Genomic DNA, 23488 nt, shown 5'->3' with positions numbered 1-23488 from the left:
GCTCACTGGATAGGTCCTCCAGCTTTCAGCACCACTATCTTGAAGTAGATTTGCTGGGTTTTGTTCTTGTGTGCGAGTTGAAGCTTAAAGTTTTACCCTGCATTCACTATGTGAAGAAATGTCATCAGCACACCAAGGATTCCTCGAAAGAGTCCAAAGCTTTATTCCGTGGTCATAAAATAAATATGTAGAAATATTTCAGAAGCAACGCAGGGCCCCTTCATCAGGCAAGGTACAGCATTCACTATATCTGGTCTCCCACAGTACACAGAACAAGGAAATGCAATTATTTTAGTAAATATAAACTGCTAAATACCTTTTCTCGTCCCGGGGCCGGCCGGGTGGCGGTGGGTTGGGGCGGGGTAGTCGCTCCCCCCCCCTGTTCGGCACAGTGTGTTCCCTTTTTGGGGCGCCGGGGGGGGGGGGGCGGGCCTTGGTCTGACCCGGGCCACCTAGGCTCGGGACTTGGTAGAATCTATGTTGATTAGCGGGATGTACTTTTGTTCTGTGTTCCCTTGGGGGCTGCGTCCCCGGATCTCCTTCTCCTACTGAGTTGTTATGTCTTGTAACTACTGCTATTCCTATGTTTTATTATGTATGTTTAAATTGCACTTAAACCAAATAAAAATCTATTGAAATCTAAATACCTTTTCTCATTAGCAGTATATAGCAGTTTCGAGACTTCTATCATTGTCTAGCCGAGCACTGGTTAAAGCTTTTAGGAAGAGTTTTCATTCTCCTCTGACTGTCCTATAAGGCTGCATGACACCTGACCCTCTGTCTGGACAGTGATGATATGGCCCTGTGCTGATCACATGCACCCTCCCAAAAAAGAAAAAAAAACTCTCTAGCAATACACACTAAACTGAGCATGTGCAGAGTGCCTCCAAGGCTCTGTACTAACAGCAGATGGATTGGGGACAGTAAAAGAAGGGAGGAATCAGAAAAGACTGGATCAAGCCGCCTTTTTACACAATGCGGAGGATTAACCCCTTAGGTTCCACAGTGAGTATAACAAGCATGCTTTACTGCATATACAGACTGATTTTACTATTGTGGGTTTAGTAACACTTTAAGGTCACCCCTTTCCTGTTAAAGCCGTAGTAAACTTTAAAAAAAAAAAAAAAAAAAAAAAAAGTTTCCACCTGCAAGGCAATGCCATAACACAGGGATTCCCAAACTACGGGCCTCCAGCTGTTGCAGAACTACACATCCCATGAGGCATTGTAAAACTGACATTCACATACTTGACTAGGCATGATGGGAATCGTAGTTCCTGAACAACTGGAGGGCCGTAGTTTGGGAATCGCATACGCATCACATACTAGCAAAATATGAAAGACTTACCTTAAAACGATGCCCACCAGAGGTGCGCTGTCACCGCTGCAGAGGCTTCCATCTTCACCCCGTCTTCCTTCCAGGAGTCTATGCCGTGGCACACAGCTCTGAAGGAACGGCACGGGTATGCAGTTTCTTCAGAGTGCATGCGCCGTTGCCGTCACCAGCTGCTGCTTGCAATAACCTCTCTTAAACTGCACATATCGGAGATATTCATTTTCTTATAAGCTTACCTGTAGGTAAAAATACCACCACTTTAAGCTCACATTAGTAGTGGGCCTTTGGTCATCAGGTGTCTGTTTTTCTGATTTGTAAAACAGCAACTTGGACTTCAGCTAATATTTTCACGGAGTTCCAAAAGGTAAATATATATTGAGCTCAGTTTTTGAAAGAAGTGGTGTGACATTCATACTTTTATGTCAGTTAGTAAATTATTGATGCATAAGGAAAAGGAAGGGATGAGTTGAGATGCTGCTGCCAATGTCACCCAGGTACGCCGGTACTTATGAATAATTGTGGCATATCGTGGGGGCTGCCCATATCCCACGGACATCTGAATTGTCCCCCTTAGCCTTTTTGTCATTGCCCTGCAGTTGTACTGAGCCCTGACGGTATTGTATCTATATCTGTACGTGACTGTATTCCGAAGCTATGCTGTTACTTTATGTTGTGTTCTTCTACAAGCACTCTCGTTCCTTGTAAATGTGTTTTAATTTTTTCAATAAAGACTTTGTTTAATGGAAAAAAAAAAAAGAAGGGATGAGCTGAGGAGCAGAGAGATAGACATGGTTGTTGTCAGCATAGAAATAATATTGTAAGCTGTGGGAGGTTATCAGCTGACCTAGGAGGAAGAAGACACAAAGAATAGACGGGGTCCGAGGTCCGAGCCATGGGGAAGGCCTACAGTGAGAGGAAGAGATAGAGTTGTAGGTGACACTGAAATTGCGCTGTGATAGGTAGGAGGAGAACCATGAGACAGCAGAGTCTTGGAGAACAAGAGACTGGAGTTTTTTTGGAGAAGGAGTGGGTGGTCGACTGTTTTAAAAGCAGTAGAAGGGTCTAATGCCTCGCACACACGCATCGATAGTTGGCCGTGAATTTTCGGCCAACGTCCGATCGGCCGATTTTCGGCTTCTTAGTATGATGCTTTCGACAACCGACTCCGACTTTTCGGCCAAACAAAATCTGGTGTGCATGCTATAAAATTTTTGTTGGCCGTCAACAGAACGGCCGATTTTCCGTCAGTCAGTACAGATTTCGGCAGACAAAAATCAGATGAGCAAGACTGGGCATGCTCAGAGAAGAAAAAACACACGGAAAGTAAACCAGCACATGACATCACTTCTGAAGTTGGTTTTTGTTGGCCGAGAAAATCTGTGTGCAGTCTAGAACACATTTCAACCAACACAACAACACTGGACAAAAGACGCCTGATAATCGTTGCGTGTGTATGAGGCATTAGAGTATGAGTACAGAGCTGGCCACTTAAATTTCCCCTTTGTTGTGAAGCCGTAGGGAAGCCAGCCTGGATGAATATGGCATTGAGTCTACAACATCAAAACAAACACATGATTTTGATTGCCTACCTTGTTCATTTTTTAAATTTCTATCTTGCAGGTGATACCAAGGATTACCAGACTCTGAAGAGGTCATAGACTTTGAAGAAATGCTAAGACTGGTGTTGGGGACATTCCCAGCACTAGGATGCTGTTTATTGATGCTTCTAATAGTGTTTGGAAATTTAATAGTGTCTTGCGCTGATCTTGAACTGCACCTTGAAACCCTACAGAAAATTTGGGACGGTGAGCTTTTTTTTATAGTGTAATAAAAAGAACTAACTACTTTAACTCAGTTGACCATATGTTATTTAAAAAAAAAAGTCTTTATTTTATTTTTAAAAGTGTGGTAGCATAATAAAAGGGACTAAACAGATCAACTGACATTCTTGATGACTAGTATGATTTTTTTTTTTTTAGGAATGTTTTTCTAAACTGACATTCTTGATGACTAGTATGATTTTTTTTTTTTTTTAGGAATGTTTTTAATTTTTCACCAATTTATTAAGAGTTTTGGAATTCAGTGAAACCGTTAAAGAGAAACTATGTGCAAAATAAAAAATTACATATGATACAGGGTGACAGTTTGCTCTGAGCTGAAATTGTACAGCAGCATTGTCATCCCATAGACAGGGTAATCTTTGATGGGCATTTCATTTTAAATGAACTTTAAAGAAGAAGTAAACCCAGTGTGGTTTTTTTTTTTTTTTTGGGGGGGATTTTTTTCCCCCTGAAAAGTAAAAGCATACTGTGCCAGTATGCACCTCATACTAGCACATTATGTGACACTTACCTCCAAACGAAGCCCTCGTCTTCCCCGCTGGAGGCCGCATCCATTTTCAGCCATCTTCCTTCCTTCCTGGTCTGCGGACTCCGGCTGTGCTACTGATCGGGAGCCGCTTGACGTCACTACTGCGCATGTGCGCGGGAGCCGCAGGTCACTGCACATGGTTCTGAAGAAACGGCGCGGGCGACTGTTCCTTCAGAGTGCATGCGCCGATGACGTCATCGGCTGCATGCAATGTAAATATCTCCTAAATGGTGCAAGTTTAGGAGATATTTACAGTACCTATAGGTAAGCCTTATTAAAGGCTTACCTTTAGGGAAAAAGTTAAAAAGGTGGGGTGACAGTTCTTGTTCTACAAAAGAAGAGCTAATTAAGATCAGCTCTCTTTTGGCGTACAGAGAGAAAGTGGCAAAGACAGATTTTTCAAAAGTGTCTCACATGCATACCCAACCTGGGGCAGTATGCGCCAAAGTCAAGTTCTAGATATGTACATGAATTTGGCTCATACTGCACCACTTTTATGCACGAGAGACACTTTTGCAAGCTATGTCATTGCCAATCTTTATGAATTCCAGGGATTGTCCATATACAAATACATATTATATTTCTTTTGTGTTCAAATGTCTATGGATTGTACCTTTAGGCAGCAACTCTGATAGCTGGTCATGTTCAGTCTGTTCATAGGTCCAAACTCCTTTTGTAAAGGCAGCATGTGATGCATACAAATCTGCTGTCTTCACTATTGTTCACACATTCTGAACCATTTATCTTAACAGTCAAACATTAAATACAAATAACGCTCAGCACTTATCCTGCTAGCTGGCCAAAGAAACCTATTTTAACCACTTTACCACCGGAGGATTTTGCTGTCTTACGTCTGGGCCACTTTTTGCGATTCGGCGCTGTGTGACTTTAACTGACAATTGCGCGGTCGTGCGACGCTGTACCCAAACAAAATTTACGTCCTTTTTTTCCCACAAACAGAGCTTTCTTTTGGTGGTATTTGATCACCTGTGCGATTTTTACTTTTTGCGCTATAAACAAAAAAGAGCATAAATTTATTCATAACAATATTTTTCACATTTTTTTTATATGAAATTCCCCCCAAAAAAATGTAAAAATCAAAATTTTTTTTACATTTTTGGCCAATTTGTTTTCTGCTACCTATGTTTGGTAAAAAAAATCACAATAAGCGTATTTTGATTGGTTTGCCCAAAAGTTATTGCGTTTACTAACTAAGGGAAAGATTTCTGTCATTTTTGGTGTTTTTTTTTAATGAGTAATGGCGGCGATCTGCAATTTTTTTTTTTTTTTTGCAGGACTGCGACATTGTGGCGGACAGATCTGACCCTTGACTGACATTTTTGACACTTTTGGGGGTACCAGTGACATTACTACAGTAATCAGTGCTATATATATGCACTGTTACTGTAAAAATGACACTGGCAGGGAAGGGGTTAATTTTATGGGAGAGGGAGGGGTTAATGTATGCCTGGTGCTTACTAACGTGTATGGGGGGAGGTGACTGAGTGACACAAGGACAGATCGAGGGTTCAGCTATGCTGAACCCTGCAATCTGTCCCTGCCTGTCACTTAGGAGATCCGCCCGCTTGTGTTTACACAAGCGGGCGGATCTCCAGACTCGTTTCCCTGACGATCGGGGAAGAGCAGCGGCGATCGCCGCTGCTCCTCCCCTGGTCCGACTCCCGCTGTGACTGAATACAGAGGAAGGGAGCGAGCCCGCTGAAGGGGGAGTGTCTGCCGATGTAGTACTACGTCGTCAGACGTTATCGAGCCACACTGCCGCAGTGGTGTCCATGTAAGCAGACCTAAAGTGGTTAAAGTGGAACTTTAGGCCTAAAATAAAGGGTGGACAGACAGGAATTGTAATGCGGAAGAGACATGCTTTTTCTCTTCTGCAATAAAGTTACCTACGGTACCTGCCTGTCCACCCCTCTACAGAGAATACTGTAATAACTCTCTTGCTTGTGATGTGATCTTGTTTTAATAAAAAAAAATGTTTGGACTGAAGATCCGTGGTGTGCTGGCAAATATATTCATTATTACCCCTCTACAGAGAGCCGCGCACAAGCAGCTCACTGTACAAATTCAGCAATGAACTGAACTCCCCCTGCATGTGCAGGAGTGGGGTTATCCCCACCCGACTAATGGAAGCAGCCGCCGATCGAGACCCTGAAGCTGGCCACCTGAAGATGTCAGTGGCCAGGCGGGGAGCTCTGAGACGCCACATCACTGGAGCCCCGGTGAGCATTGTTCCACTTTAAACTAGCTTTCTAGTAATACAGTAACACTAAACAATATCCTTTTTCTCCAAATATAATCCATACACATCTATTACTTAACGGCCTTGTTGTCTGTTTTTCATGATATTGTTTCTTACTGTGTTTTTCCTTCTAATGTCCTTTGTGAGCTCCCGAACTGCTCCTTTGTACCTCTTACTTCCGTTTTTTCCGAACCAGTAGTGCCTTTTATTTGCTGTTATGTGCACTGCTCTATGCACAATACAAATCCCAAAGAAAGCAATAGAAGGTATTTTTTAATTAGGAATACATACTTGAATATATTTTTTTTAAACCAGAGTTTAGTGTCCCTTTAAAAATGCAGCCATAAGTCTCACCTTGATCTAAAACTCTCTCATGTTTAAACTTCACTAGCCACCATCTGTAGTCCCTAATGTGACCTTCTGCAATCAAATTAATTTAGCAAGTTCAGCTCACCCAATAACCCCCCCTCCCCATTCTTTGATGGTCAAAAGTGCCTCCTATTTAGTAGTGGTTGGTGGGCCTCAGAGATGCCTGCACAGGCCCTTGGATGGGCCCCATTTATCTGCCAGGCCTAGGTTACCTAATCTGGCTCTCAACAGATATCTAGTGGCACTTTTCCACTGCAAGTACCGGCTCGGCCCTGCTTGGCCTAGTTTGCTTTTCCATTGCTGGTACCGCATGGTACGGTGTTGGAACGGTTCGGTACGGTTTGGTATGGTTTGCTTTTCCACTAAAGTTAAGTGGGTGGGATAACAACAATTCTCTGACCAATCAGTGGCTAGTAGTGACTGCATGCAAAGGATTGTGGGATATGGTACCGGTATGGTACCTCTTGGAACCACAATCGAGGTGGTACTGTTTTAGAGAGCCGTACCGTTCAGTTCCATGTAGTGGAAAAACGTCGTTGTACCGTACCGAAACCGAACCGTTCCTACACCGTACCATGCGGTACCAGCAGTGGAAAAGCACAAAAGCGAGCCGAACCGTTCGGTTCCATGCAGTGGAAAAGCGCTATAAGAAACAATAATAATGCCACTTTATGTAATTTTGCACTGAATATTCATTATACTTGTTTTTTTTCTACGTGCAGTAAAATGATAAATGCAACTCATTTGATTACTTACGCAGAATTCAGTACATATTTTGAATATCTCTGTATAACAGAAAAGTAAAAGAAAGCACACTGTGTTTGGACACAAAACTAGGTTAAACATGTTGACCTAACAAATTGCGAACTAGAATGGGCATGATGACTAAAACACTTTTTTACATTCAGGATCTGACAAGCCCCTTTTGAAATAAATACAAAAGGTTGCAAATCCATAGACAACATCCATGTAAATATAACAAAAGGGTCACCGTTTGTTCAGCCATATTCAGGTTACTGTCATTTGCTATGCTTTGGAGCTGTTATCCTGCTAGTCTTAAAAGCTGTTATAGTAACACAGAGGCATATATACGAAGAATTCAAAGTTTGGGGTCAGTTTTGCCTCGTGTGCATCATATAAAGACTTTCATGGAAAGCTTTTAGGTAATCAAATAATATGAAGTGTAATACAGTAACTGCTATAAGATTTTACATTTATAACAGCCATAACAATGAGAAATCATTTGGGATATTTTGTTATGTGTTCTACGAATAGTTTTACTCAGGGCTTTTTTTCAGCGGCAATGCAGGGGATTTGCAGTTCCGGCACCTCCAGCACTGAATGTAATGGCAAGGGGTGCTGGGGTGTGCTACAGGATCTATTGATGCTGGCTGCTAGGGATCTATTGTCATTAGAGGGGATCTTTTTTTGCCTGAGGGGAGGTCTGTTGTTGCTGTGGGGGCGATCTATTGTTGCTGGAGGTGGCTCTTCTGTTGCTGCGGGTCAGCTGTTGTTGGGAGGGATCTGGAGAGTCTATTGATGCTGGCTGCAGGGGGGAGATCTGTTTTTGCTGCCAGGGGTCTATTGTTGCTGGAGGGGGGGGGGGGTATTTTAATGCAGGTGATCCATTGTTCCTGGCTGCAAGGGATCTATTTTACTGCTTTTCTTGTTATTAAATTCCATGCAAATTACTTTATACTACAAATTTTACTTGGTTCTATATTCTCTGAAAGGGGCAGTACTGGGAGGTGGGTGGGGGTTGGAGCCAAGGAACGTTGCTCGAAGGTTGGTAGGGGGCGGAGACAAGGGGATACTCGGAAAGGAGGAGTTCCTGCACCTATTCTCTGAGGGAAAAAAGCCCTGGTTTTGCTACTTTACTATGTTTTTCATACAGTCTTCTGTAGTGTTTTTATAAATTACTGACATCTGATTTGTACTTTTTTTTTTTTTTAGGCCATCGTTTGCTAACACATGGGCTGTGTTCCATTAACACTCAGCTTCTAATAATATCTCTCCTCCTGTTCCCGCTCCTGCACTGGAAATTAGAAAACCGCATTGGAACCCTGTATTTTCTATATCTCTCATGTATGTGCACTTTGTGCAGTGCCACAATTTACATTTTGATTTCCTTGCTTCTGCCTCTACCTGCTGCCCCAGCCTCTGGATACCTCGCTACCAATTTATCTCTGCTGATAGCTCATAGCCCAGCTGTTCCATGGCGACGGGGCAAGAAGATGCTACCTTTATTGTGCTGCGGGATAACAATAGCTTTACAATTCTTGTGGCCACAGTCTTCGTTTTTATACCACATCTGTGGAGTGATTAGTGGACTGGCCAGTATCCTTTCACCAGTTACTATGTACATCATTGTAATGATAATTGTCTATTGTACGATCAGCACCACTAATAACATTAGGCTTGATTTCCACTGTCTTCTGTGCATGCAGGATGCATAGGTATGCACACATGTAGGTGTGAATAGACCCATAGCTGTTCCCTTTGTCCACACACTAAACTGCAATGTATAGATGTAAACCAACCATATAGGAAAGAATGTGGGCTTTAATTGACACATATTTTGTTCATGCAGAAAAGTGCAAGAGTTTTGTTGCATCAAAACAAACAAGTATGGATAGGCCCTTAACCACTTAAAGCAGTTGTATCCTCACCGAAAAAAAAAAAAAAAAAACCCTGCAGGACAAAGGCATAATGAGCTAGTATGCATTGCATACTAGCTCATTATAAAATAATACTTACCTTAAAACGAAGCCCCGACACGGTCGCCCGGACACCGCTGAGGGAGCTGTCATGTTCCCTCTGCGTCTTTTCCGGGTTCGGCGGCTCTGGCGCTGTGAGTGGCCGGAGCCGCGATGATGTACCTCCTGCGCATGCGCGTGGGAGTTCACTTTCCGGCAAGGAGCTCTGAAGGTCCGCCGGACCTTCAAAGCGCATGTGCCGCTGGTTTCAGTGGCTGCATGCAGGGCGAATATCTCCTAAACCTTGCAGGTTTAGGAGATATTAAATTTACCTACCGGTAAGCCTTATTATAGGCTTACCTGTAGGTAAAAGGTAAAAAGGCGACGATACTTCCGCTTTAAGGACCAGGCCTATTCCTGACATTTTGTTGTTTACAAGTTAAAATCAGTATTTTTTGCTGGAAAATTTCTTAGAACCCCCAAACATTATTTTTTTATTTATTTTTTTTATAGCAGAGACCTTAGACAATAAAATGGAGATTGTTGCAATTTTTTATATTACACCGTATTTGCGCAGCGGCCTTGCAAATGCAAAAAAAAAAAAGTAAAATTTTTTAATAGAAAAAAATAGAAACCAGTAAAGTTAGCCAAATGTGTTTGTATAATGTGAGAGATGACGTTACGCCGAGTAAATAGATACCTAACATGTCATGCTTTAAAATTGCGCACGCTCGTGGAATGACAACAAAATACGGTACTTAAAAATCTCTATAGGCAATGCTTTAAACTTTTTTACAGGTTACCTGTTTAGAGTAACAGAGGAAGTTTAGTGGTAGAATTATTACTCTCGCTGTAACACTCCTGGCGACACCTCACATGTGTGATTTGAACACCGTTTACATATGAAGGGGCAACTTACGTATGCGTACATTTCTGCACGTTCGCTCGGAGGGAGGGAGCCCTTTACTTTTTATTTCTTATTTGTTTTACTTTTTATTTTTACACTGTCCCTTTTTAATTTTTTTTTTTTTTTGATCACTTATATTCCTATTACATGGAATGTAAACATCCTTTGTAATAGAAATAAGCATAAAAGGGCCTCTTTATTGCAAGATCTGGGGTCAAAAAGACCTCAGATCTCATATTTACAGTTAAAAGCAAAAAAAGAGATATTAAAAAAAAAAACAACCCTTTAAAGTGATTATAAAGTCTTTTTTTTTTTTAATAACAAACACGTTATACTTACCTCCTCTGTGCAGTTGGTTTTGCACAGAGTGGACTAGGTCCTCCACTTCTCGGGTCCCTCTTCTGTGCTCGGGCCCCCTCCCTCCTGTTGAGTGCCCCCACAGCAAGCACCCGGCACGCCCCCTCTTTTCTTGATTGACAGACTGACTTTGATTGACAGCAGTGGGAGCCAATCAAGAGCCAATCGAGACACTCCTGTAACATCTCTGGATAAAGATGGGTTCAGGTAAGTATTAAGGGGCTGCACACACAGAATTATTTTTTTTTTTCCTAATTTTTAGAATGCTTTAAGATAAAATAAGCCTTCTGCCTTTACAATCCTTTTAAGGCTGGAATGCGGAAGTGATGTCTGATGTCGCTCTGTTCCTCCAAGGCCAAAGAGCAGAGTGGGGGCTATCTCGCCCTCACTCAGCTTCCTGCCCAGCCAGGGAGGGGATCGGATCGGCTCCGGGCTAAACGAATAGTCCAGTAAGCCCAGAGACGAGCAGAAGCAGCAGGAGGGGACACCTCTTCCGCCCCCTTTAAAATGAATCCTGTGGCGAAAAATATTACTAGCAAATAATGAAGGAAGGAAGGTTTAAAGATGGAAACAAAGGATCGATGGAAACAAGGAAGGATTGGTCAAGGGAAGGGTCAGTCAATTGCAGGAAGGATCGGTTGGTCGATCGCACGAAGCATTAAAGTAAGTAAGGAGGAAACGGTCGATTTAACGCAGGAGGGATCAGTCAATTGATCGCAGGAAGGATCGGTTAATCGTTCACTGGAAGCATTCATTGATCGAAGAAAGGATCAATTGATTGCAGGAAGGATCGGGTGGTCGATCACAGGAAGGATCAGTCGATCGATCGTAGGAAAGATCGGTTGAATGAACGTTGGTAAGATCCGTTGATTGTTCGCAGGAAGGAACGGCCGATTGATCGAAGGAAGCATTTGTTGATTAAAGGAAGGATCAGTTGATCGCAGGAAGCATCGGTCGATCAAAGGCAGGAGTAGCTTATCCTTTGTGAAAGCAATAAAATTGATTTAAAAAAAGTGTAAAATACAGTAAAAAAAGTTTTGAATAAAATAAATAATAAAAATAATATTTAAAAAATGTAAAGTACCCCCCCCCCCCCTCCCCCAGTGCTTACATATAAAAGCAATCGTATATGCAAGTTCTGCACACATATGTAAACGGTGATAGCACCACACATGTGAGGTATACCACTGCGTAAATACTGTGTGACATAAAAAAAGGCAACACCCAACATTTTATTCTTTAGGGTCTCTGTTAAAAAAATATATAATATTTAGGGGTTCTTTTATAGCAAAAAAATACATAGTTTTACATGTAGGAGAGAAATGTCAGAATTGGCCTGGGTGGGAATTGTTTAACAAAGAGGAGGGTGGGAATTGTTTAACAAAGAGGAGGGGAGGAGTAGCTTCATGGAAATAGCATTGCTTTAACACCGCAGGAGAAGAGGGGAGGAGATCGGCTCTCACACAGACCATGGTAGAGACAGGCTTTTTTTTTTTTCTAGGCATGCAACCACTTTAAGCCCCTGACTTTACTGAAGTGTCTGAAAGCAAGTGCAAATGTGTGGTTGAAGCCTGACTACAACAAAAACCTTTTTTTTTTTTTTTTTTTTTTTTTTTTTTTTTTTTAAATTAGATAGAGTTTAGATTGTTGATATTTTCCTCTTACTTCCAGATTTTCCTGACACCTGTCACCTGGAGAGGAAATCTCCCAAAATGGGACACAGACAGCAATAAAAAACTGACAGAGCTTTTTAGATCTTTCTTGCTCTATCTAAAACTAAAAGAAACAAAAGAAAATGTCGGAAGTTGGTGGAACTGGTGCAACGGATCCAGAGCTGAAAACACACCACCCATTCCTCCTCCACCACTGTCTAACCACTCTTTTTTTGTAGGAGACGTACACGTAATGAACAAAAGTCTCAAAGCATGTATAGGGAGGGGCGAGTTTATGCCTGCTTTATGGGAGGGAAGGCAGAACACCCACAGCCATTTGCTGCTTAAGGCCCCTTTCACACATGCTGTCCGTTTGTCCGTTTTTCATCCATCTGTTGACGGATGAAAAACGGACATCAATGTATCTCTATGTAAAAACGGATGACAACGGATGATCATCAGTTAACATCCGTTTTCATCCGCTTCCGTCAATGTCCGTTTTTTTGAACGGATGAATGCCCTATTTTTCATCTGTCAAAAAAACGGATCGGATGAAAAACGGATGACAATGGATGAAAAATGGATGACAACGGATGACAACTGATGACAACGGATGAAAAACGGATGACAACGGATGAAAAACAGATAACAACAGACAAAAAACAGATGAAAAACGGATAACAACTGACGAAAAAAGGATGATAACTGACGAAAAACGGATGAAAAATGGATGGATAACTGATACATTTTGACGTGACTGAACTGATGAACTGAACGGACCGTATGTGTGAAAGGGGCCTAAGCCAGCCATAGACAGTTCTGCTGAACAGGTGGAGATGCGAACCATGTATGGGCAGGCTGAATGTACCCAAGTTGATCGATCAACCTGCTTTATTTATTTATTTTTACCCAGGAGAACACAATGGCTCCACAGAAGGGATTCCCCTGTGTGTGTTGATGGGGGTAATCAAGCTATTTTTTTTCCCTGCAACCACTGCACTGTCTATGCCTGGCCTTAAGCCAAGTACACACGGGGCTGAATCCTGGGAGACATTTGCCGGTTCAAACAAAAAAAATGACGACATTCGGCCCGTGTGTATGTCGTTCTTTCCGACAGAAGCAGGCCATTTGGCTGGCTTTTGACCGACCTGCATGCTGGAAAACCAGCAGAGAACGCTGATTGGAGTGTTTGTCAGAGCATAATAGCTCAGCGGGGTATATCGCTGTACTAACCGCATAATTCATATAGCAGTTCCAACCGGAGCTGACAGTTTTTTTTTGTTTAACGGAATGATCTAATAGTGTGTACCAGGCTGTAGTCACTTGGATTGATGCCACTGTATTTGTTTAATAATGCTGAAGTGGACAGAGTGGGTGGACGATGGAGCAGAAAGACTTGATGGGAACTGTAGAGGACAGACTGAGGGAGATGGAACAGACAGAATAGATAGAAACTTGAGCAGACAAAGTAGGGGAGATGGAGCAAAGGGGATGGAAGCTGGAGATAATAGAGCGAGGGAGATGGAGCAGACAGAGTGGATGGAAGCTGTAGAGGACAGACTGGGGGAGATGGAACAGACAGAATGGATGGAAGCTTGAGCAGACAGAGTAGGGGATATGGAGCAGAGTGGATGGAAGCTGGAGATAATAGAGTGAGGGAGATGGAGCAGACAGAGTGGATGGAAGCTGTAGAGGACAGACTGGGGGAGATGGAACAGACAGAATGGATGGAAGCTTGAGCAGACAGAGTAGGGGATATGGAGCAGAGTGGATGGAAGCTGGAGATAATAGAGTAGGGAGATGGAGCAGACCGAGTGGATGGAAGCTGTAGAGGACAGACTGGGGGAGATGGAACGAACCGAATGGATGGAAGCTTGAGTAGACAGAGTAGGGGATGTGGAGCAGAGTGGATGGAAGCTGGAGGTAATAAATTGAGGGAGATGGAGCAGAGTGGATGGAAACTGGATATAATAGAGTGAGGGTGATGGTGCAGACAAATTGCATGGAAACTGGAGATAATAGAGTGAGTAAAATGGAGCACTCTGCAATACCTAATTATTCTCCAACCCTGACCCCCGAAGATTCACCACTCTACATGCTGGCACTGGTCCTCTTCAAAGTTGAGTGATACCCAATGACATTCATACAATTTTCAGTGTGCTAAGATCATAACGGACACAATCAGAGTAGGGGAATGATAGAAAGAACCCCTGTCCTGTTTTTATTGCTTACTGTCCCTCTGCTGCCAATTTTTCCTTACTAGTCCAGTGTCACCATAACAAAAAGCCAGGAAAAAATCTGTCTAACTGTGCACCAAATTTCAGTAATGCCTGACACCTGGTTCCAATCCGTTCCTACTTCAAAAAGTATTGGGCCCATTCACATCTTGATGCGTTGCATTAACATGTGTTTTGCCGCACTTTAAAGTGCGCTGTGTTATAGCAGCCCATTCATTTAAATGTGCTGGCAATGCACGAAAATGGTCAAAAAATCTGACATGCACCATTTCACTGCACCACAACACAATAGTGAGTCACCAAGCATTGCATCACACCACAATGCACGTGTTTGGGTGTTAGTTATTGTAAATAAGAAAAAGCACTACAACATACTTAACATACATACATTTACCTGTGTTTCAGCAACGCTTGCATTAGTAAGCGCACTTCAGCAATGCATCGCACTGGAAAGGTGTGAATCGGTCCTAAAGAATATATTTTGTTTATATGTCTGCTTGGTCAGATTGCTTTGCATGATGATGTGACAGGTGACAACCCATTAACACTTTACTGTTGAGGTTCATAGAGGTAACACACGCATTACCACTACACACATTATGTGTGTCTGTGTTTTGCAGTGCCATTACACTGCCCAATACACTAATCCAATGTGCCTTTGATGCCAGTGTTACAGCATATGATAATGCACTATCATGTATTGTAGTGTGCTACATCAGAAAAAAATGCTACATGCCAATTTTTATTTTGATTCTGGTGTGTTAACAGCTCATTCATTTAACACAGCGCCCCAGAATGGCTATTCCCTTCAGTTCCTTCCTGCTAAAACACATAATACAGGTGTATCTCATAAAATTAGAATATCATCAAAAAGATAATTTATTTCAGAAATTGAAATTCAAAAAGTGAAACCTATATATTTTATATACAGTAGATGCATTATACACAGAGTGATATATTTCAAGCATTTCTTTCTTTTAATGTTGATGAATATGGCTTACAACTAGTGACAACCCAAAATTCAGTATCTCAGAAAATTGGAATATTACATAAGACCAATAAAAAAAAAAAAAAAAAAAAAAAAAGGATTTAATACAGAAATGTTGGCTTACTGAAAAGTATGTCCATGTACAGTATAGTATGCACTCAATACTTGGTTGGGGCTCCTTTTTCATGAATTACTGCATCAATGTGGTGTGGCATGGAGACGATCAGCCTATGGCACCGCTGAGGTGTTATGGAAGTCCAGGTTGCTTTGATAACTGCTTTCAGCTCATCTGCATTGTTGGGTCTGGTGTCTCTCATCTTCCTCCTGACAATACCCCACAGATTCTCTTTATGTCAGGCGAGTTTGCTGGCAAATCAAGCACAGTGCAACCATGATCATTAAACTAGGTATTGGTACTTTTTGGCATGTTTAAACAGAAGGCAAGAAGTGGTCCAGAATTTCCTGGTAGAGGGCTGCGCTGACTTTGCAGTTGATAAAACACAGTGGACCAACACCAGCAGATGTCATGGCTCCCCAAATCATCATGGACTGTGGAAAATGTTGCATTTCATTTGGAAATCAAGGTCCCAGAGTCTGGAGGAAGAGTGGAGAGGCATGGAATCCAAGTTGCATGAGGTCCGATGTGAAGTTTCCACAGTCAGTGATGATTTGGGAGCCTTGTCATCTGCTGGTGTTGGTCCACTGTGTTTTATCAACTCCAAAGTCAGTGCAACCATCTACCAGGAAATTCTAGAGCACTTCATGCTTCCCTCTGCTGACCAGCTTTATGGAGATGCTGATTCCATTTTTCAGCAGGACTTGGCACCTGCCCACATTGCCAAAAGTACCAATACCTGGTTTAACAATCATGGTATCACTGTGCTTGATTGGCCAGCAAACTCGTCTGACCTAAACCCCATAGAGTATCTGTGGGCTATTGTCAAGAGGAAGATGAGAGACACCAGACCCAACAATGCAAATGAGCTGAAGGCCGCTATCAAAGCAACCTGGGCTTCCATAACACCTCAGCAGTGCCATAGGCTGATCGCCTCCATGCCATGCGGCATTGATGCAGTAATTCATGCAAATGGAGCCCTGACCAAGAATTAAGTGCATACTATACTGTACATGGACATACTTTTCAGTAAGCCAACATTTCTGTAATAAAAATCCTTTTTTTATTGGTCTTTTTATTGGTCTTATGTAATCTAATTTTCTGAAACACTGAATTTTGGGTTGTCACTAGCTGTAAGCCATAATCATCAAAATTTAAAGAAAGAAATGCTTGAAATATATCACTCTGTATAATGCATCTATAAAAAATACGAGTTTCACTTTTTTAATTGAATTATTACATTAAATTTACTTTGATGATATTCTAATTTTATGAGATGCACCTCTATAGAGAGAAATTTCTGTTTCATGCCTGAAAAGTTAGATCCTTACAGTAAAACCACAGTCCGCAAGGGATTACTCCGCTTCCTGGAGCCGTCAGAAACCAGAATACGGGCACTAGATAGAATATTCATTTGCTTGAAATCTCTTCCTGTAGCTCGGTTTATACCCTCTCGGCAGGAAGGATCTGGGCTGCACATGACAAATTTTGAAGCACAAGACAGGTATGCGAAAGCAACAAATACAGTAAATGTCTTTAAAGATTTTACTTAAGTTTCACTGTAAGGCCTGTATCTTTAAACAAACAAAACAAAATAAAAAACTGTATATCACTTTAAAGAAATATTTTTTGTTTTGTTTATTAGACTTCCATTCACCAATACACATGTACAGGACCCCAACCTGTTTACTGATATGTCTTTAGATGGGGTGGCTGCACAGACTGCATCCCTTGGCCATTTCCAAGAAACTCCTGTTTGGTTTGGACGTGATGAGACATTGGAAGAGGCGATGTTGGAAGCTGGCATTCTGGCATCTTTAAGGGAATATGAGCAACAGGAAACCCAGAGACCCGAACTAACCTTAAACAAATCCAGTGTGTCGGCACTTAGGTAAGTTGCTTGTATTTTTATTTTTTTTTAATATATATAACATGCCTTTATATGGCCCCATATGGAGCTATCCCATACCAGCCTCCCCCTTTTTATTGCAAACTTGTGTTTACTGAATTATTTATTATATAGACCTATCATATGATAACGCGTTTCGTCACTTCCTGTGACGTCTTCAGAGATCTGATCCGACTTGCGGTGCACCTTCCATTCAAATCAATAGGCTCCCATAGGGAACCATTGATTTTGAATGGAAGAAAAAAAAACTTATAACGTGGCTGAACGTACTTCATCACGTTCGGTCCCGTTTTTGCGTTTGAAACACCGGGAAACACACGTTGGAACGCAAATAATTGCGTTCCAAAAAATGTCCCTGAACTCAACTGCCTGCAAATGACTGTAAACGACCCTGTGTACATGGACAGATAAGATAACATGTAGGTGGGTTCAGGGGCTTCTAAAAAAAACGCCCAACTGCTCCTAAACGGCCATTTACAACATCCCGTGTACATGGAGCCTTAAAATCCTTGGCGCAGGGAATATACTCTGGTATATTTTTTTAACAGACCTGTCATATAACTCAATACAAAGATTCTCTTTAACAGTCCACTTGTGTATTTCATTAGCTTACTAAGAAAGAGCTTAGCAGTTATCTCAGGATCTGCAATCAGACTACAGTATATCATTCAAAAAAGAACACAACTCCTGGGGCTGTGTTTTTTTTTTTTTTTTTTTAGAGCTGTTTGCAATATGGTATGTGAATAAAAGCATATAGGTGGCTGTACACTAGTAGAATTTCATTTTAAATTTTTCGTCTAAAGTATGTTCTTTTGATTTTCTAATTGTTAGTGGGGTAAAATCGACGTTCGATTTCAACCACAGTAATGAGAAAATTCCAAGCAGCAGGATGGAGTATTTTTTTTTATTTTTTTACTTTCAGTTGACATTGGTAATGTAATATTCAAGGCACTCGTCAGACTTTTTGAACAAAGGTTTGTACAAACATTGATTTGAAAATCTATTTGCATAAGACCAGCTTTAGCCTAGGAATGCAGTTGAGTCCGAGGAGTTGCTTTTCATAACTATAGACTCAATACGCTCTTCTTAAGCCGTGTACACACGCACCGATTGTCGGCCGACCGTTCGGCCGTCTTTTGTCCGGTGCTGTCGTGTAGATTGAAAAGTGCTAAAGACTGCACACGAATTTTGTCGGCCAACAACAACCGACTGCAGAAGTGATGTCATGTAATGATTAACTTTCCGTGTGTTTTTTCTTCTCTGAGCATGCCCAGTCTTGCTTATCTGCTTTTTGCCGGCCGAAATCTGTACTGACTGACGAACAATCGGCCGTTCTTTGTTGGCCTACAAATATTTTATAGCCTGCACACCAGATTTTGTTCGGCCGAAAAGTCGCAGTCGGTTTTCGGAAGCATCATACTAACAAGCCGACAATCGGCCAAACGGGCGTTGGCTGAATATTTACGGCCGACAATCGGTAAGTGTGTATGGGCCTTAACTGCACAAGTTTGGGGAGCACTCAGTGGGCATTTGGAACATCCGCTGAGTTCTCTGTTCTGATAATTATGTGTTAGGGGCCCAAAGCAGTGGAAGAAAAAAAATTCAGTTCGGTTTTTTTTTTTAGTAAAACTGGAGAATACAGATCTGGTACAGCGCTGCATAGAAACAAATTTAGCTTACAGTTTTTTTTTTTTTTTTTGCCAAAGCTTAATTGAACAAGCTAAAGTTAGAACCTGCATGTCTACTGGGTACAGCTGAACCAGATTTGCACTCTCCAGTTTTAGTAAATAAACCCCAACTCTCCTCGAGCATCTCCATCTTCCAGCAGGTCCTTAAACATAATCTGCTGAATCATGCAACAGTTTATGTGTACCCTGTGTAGCAGGGCAGTGGAAGCGCTCTGCTGACATCTTCACCGCAGACCTATCAAGGGAAAATAAAATTGGTTTTGGTTTTCAAAAAGTGCCTATAGACATTAGATGACAGTCATCTAATCTGGCCTGAAACAGAACCTTTTCCAATGTCCTTTTTTTTTTTTCCTTCTCCTTCCTGTTCACATGGTAGCTTCAGCAATCCTCACCTGCTCTACTCCATAAGCTAAACATAAGCAGTCACATGTTTAGTGACCTGATGGAAGATTGAGATGCCTGAGAGCAGTTGGATCATACTTGCAGTCTCAGGCTGGGCTAAGATGTTCATAAATGTTTTTTTCTCAGCTGAACCTTTGTCACTTTTGGTTGATTTACTGAAGGCAAATAGACTTTACTTTGCAAGGGAATTTCCCCAGAGCTTAGTGAATAAGGTGAAGCTTTTCTGACTTCCATCATCCAATCATATGCAAGCAAAAAATAAATTACACACACACACACACACACAGTATCTCACAAAAGTGAGTATACCCCTCACATTTTTTAAAATGTTTTATTATATATTTTCATGTGACAACACTGAAGAAATGAAACTTTGCTACAATGTAAAGTAGTGAGTGTACAGCTTGTATAATAGTGTAAATTTGCCGTCCCCTCAAAATAACTCCACACACAGCCATTAATGTCTAAACTGCAGGCAACATAAGTGAGTACACCCCTAAGTGGAAATGTCCAAATTGGGCCCAAAGTGTCAATATATTGTGTGGCCACCATTATTTTATAGCACTGCCTTAACCCTCTTGGGCATGGAGTTCACCAGAGCTTCACAGGTTGCCACTTGAGTCCTCTTCCACTCCTCCATGATGACATCACGGATCTGGTGGATGTTAGAGACCTTGCGCTTCTCCACTTTCCATTTGAGGATGCCCCACAGATGCTCAATAGGGTTTAGGTCTGGAGACATGCTTGGCCAGTCCATCACCTTTACCCTTAGCTTCTTTAGCAAGGCAGTGGTTGTCTTAGAGGTGTGTTTGGTGTCGTTATGTTGGAATACTGCCCTGTGGCCTAGTCTCCTAAGGGAGGGGATCATGCTCTGCTTCAGTATGTCACAGTACGTTGGCATTCATGGTTCCCTTAATAAACCGTAGCTGTATTTGACTGTAGGCAAGACACACTTGTCTTTGTACTCCTCACCTGGTTGCCGCCACACACGCTTAACCTCCAAAGAAAACCGCTGGATATGATGCTGAGCATGTGCACTCAACTTCTTTGGTCGACCATGGCGAGGCCTGTTCTGAGTGGAACCTGTCCTGCTTAACCACTGTATGGTCTTGGCCACCATGCTTCGGCTCAATTTCAGGGTCTTGGCAATCTTCTTATAGCCTAGACCATCTTTATGTAGAGCAACAATTCTTTTTTTCAGATCCTCAGAGAGTTCTTTGCCATTAGGTGCCATGTTGAACTTCCAGTGACCAGTATGAGAGAGTGAGAGCGATAACTCCAAATTTAACACACCTGCTCCCCGTTAACACCTGAGACCTTGTAACACTAACGAGTCACAAGACACCAGGGAGGGAAAATGGCTAATTGGGTACAATTTGGACATTTTCACTGAGGGGACAGCAAATTTACACTGTTATATAAGCTGTACACTCACTACTTTACATTGTAGCAAAGTGTAATTTCTTCAGTGTTGTCACTTGAAAAGATATAATAAAATATTTACAAAAATGTGAGGGGTGTATTCACTTTTGTGAGATACTGTGTGTGTATATATGTTTATATATATATATATATATATATATATATATATATATATATATACATACAGTGGGTACGGAAAGTATTCAGACCCCCTTAAATTTTTCACTCTTTGTTATATTGCAGCCATTTGCTAAAATCATTTAAGTTCATTCTTCTTCCTCATGAATGTACACATAGCACCCCATACTGACAGAAAAACACAGAATTGTTGACATTGTTGCAGATTTATTAAAAAAGAAAAACTGAAATATCACATGGTCCTAAGTATTCAGACCCTTTGCTCAGTATTTAGTAGAAGCCCCCTTTTGATCTAATACAGCCAGGAGTCTTTTTGGGAAAGATGCAACAAGTCTTTCACACCTGGATTTGGGGATCCTCTGCCATTCCTCCTTGCAGATCCTCTCCAGTTCTGTCAGGTTGGATGGTAAACATTGGTGGACAGCCATTTTTAGGTCTCTCCAGAGATGCTCCATTGGGTTTAAGTCAGGGCTCTGGCTGGGCCATTCAAGAACAGTCACGGAGTTGTTGTGAAGCCACTCCTTCGTTATTTTAGCTGTGTGCTTAGGGTCATTGTCTTGTTGGAAGGTAAACCTTCGGCCCAGTCTGAGGTCCAGAGCACTCTGGAGAAGGTTTTTGTCCAGGATATCCCTGTACTTGGCCGCATTCATCTTTCCCTCGATTGCAACCAGTCGTCCTGTCCCTGCAGCTGAAAAACACCCCCACAGCATGATGCTGCCACCACCATGCTTCACTGTTGGGACTGTATTGGACAGGTGATGAGCAGTGCCTGGTTTTCTCCACACATACCGCTTAGAATTAAGGCCAAAAAGTTCTATTTTGGTCTCATTAGACCAGAGAATCTTATTTCTCACCATCTTGGAGTCCTTCAGGTGTTTTTTAGCAAACTCCATGTGGGCTTTCATGTGTCTTACACTGAGGAGAGGCTTCCGTCGGGCCACTCTGCCATAAAGCCCCGACTGGTGGAGGGCTGCAGTGATGGTTGACTTTCTACAACTTTCTCCCATCTCCTGACTGCATCTCTGGAGCTCAGCCACAGTGATCTTTGGGTTCTTCTTTACCTCTCTCACCAAGGCTCTTCTCCCCCGATAGCTCAGTTTGGCCGGACGGCCAGCTCTAGGAAGGGTTCTGGTCGTCCCAAACGTCTTCCATTTGAGGATTATGGAGGCCACTGTGCTCTTAGGAACCTTAAGTGCAGCAGAAATCTTTTTGTAACCTTGGCCAGATCTGTGCCTTGCCACAATTCTGTCTCTGAGCTCTTCAGGCAGTTCCTTTGACCTCATGATTCTCATTTGCTCTGACATGCATTGTGATCTGGAAGGTCTTATATAGACAGGTGTGTGGCTTTCCTAATCAAGTCCAATCAGTATAATCAAACACAGCTGGACTCAAATGAAGGTGTAGAACCATCTCAAGGATGATCAGAAGAAATGGAAAGCACCTAAGTTAAATATATGGTGTCACAGCAAAGGGTCTGAATACTTAGGACCATGTGATATTTCAGTTTTTCTTTTTTAATCTGCAACAATGTCAACAATTCTGTGTTTTTCTGTCAGTATGGGGTGCTATGTGTACATTCATGAGGAAGAAGAATGAACCTAAATGATTTTAGCAAATGGCTGCAATATAACAAAGAGTGAAAAATTTAAGGGGGTCTGAATACTTTCCGTACCCACTGTGTGTGTATATATATATATATATATATATATATATATATATATATATATATATATATATATATATATATATATATATATATATAATGTGTGTGTGTGTGTATGTATGTATGTATGTATGTATGTATGTAATATATATATATATAATATATAATTTTTTTCCCCTTGCACAGGATTGTATATTCTTTGCAAAGTGAATTTTCTACCACATTCACAAAGCTAAAATTAATTTGCAAAGTGAGCAGTCTATTGAATTTTTCCCTAGTCTTGCCACTTTTGAACATGTCAAGACTATTGTATTGTACTTATTGTGATCGTAAAATTGCTTTCAAGCTCTTCAAATGCATTAGGTTAAATATGGATAAAAAAGGAAGGCAACAAGGTATTTTCACAGACAGAGTATATGTTTAGCAGCAGAGGTTTTCAAAATTTTTGTTATAACACTTTACTGTTTTGTGCTGATTTTCTTAGGCTTCAGCAACTAGAACGCATGGGATTTCCCACAGGACCTGCAGTTGTAGCATTAGCAGCAACAGGGAAGGTAGAGGGTGCAGTCTCCCTTCTTGTAGAAGGACAGGTTGGTGAAGACATTGCAGTGACCACTGAAAGACAGACGGGCAGTGGACTGCAAAACTCACCTGATGCACGCTAATTAAATCTATGATGTATGAACTTGGTATTTTTGACAAGTCTCTAAAAGACATTTTTAAAATGATGTGACTGGATTATACAGAGATGATTACCACAGCAGTCAGAAGATCTATATAATCATCTTCACAGAATTATAGTCAGCAATTGTTTTAAAAAATAAAATAAAAAATTCAACCTAGGATTCAAAGGACATACAAAGACATTAATACTTATTTCTTGCATAGAATCACAGTTATCTTGCTATGTGAGTTTTATTTCTCACTGGAGCTCAATAAAAAATGTTTTATTTGTACAAAGTGTTTTTACCCATCATGGA

General features: G+C 41.5%; 1 protein-coding gene across 1 annotated transcript; it reads left to right on the top strand.

Moving 5' to 3' along the window:
* Positions 1-2909: 2909 nt before the first annotated feature.
* Positions 2910-23274, top strand: RHBDD3 (rhomboid domain containing 3). Its single transcript, XM_082260187.1, has 5 exons — positions 2910-3140; positions 8288-8671; positions 16631-16790; positions 16932-17177; positions 22993-23274. Exons 1-5 carry the CDS (start codon positions 3005-3007, stop codon positions 23171-23173), a joined length of 1107 nt encoding a protein of 368 aa, XP_082116313.1. The 5' UTR covers positions 2910-3004; the 3' UTR covers positions 23174-23274.
* The last annotated feature ends 214 nt before the right edge of the window (positions 23275-23488 follow it).

This window comes from Pelophylax lessonae (genome assembly GCF_965119305.1).
Source record: "Pelophylax lessonae genome assembly, chromosome: 1".
NCBI classification, from domain to species: Eukaryota; Metazoa; Chordata; class Amphibia; order Anura; family Ranidae; genus Pelophylax; species Pelophylax lessonae.
This window is presented reverse-complemented; position numbering and strand designations above follow the sequence as displayed.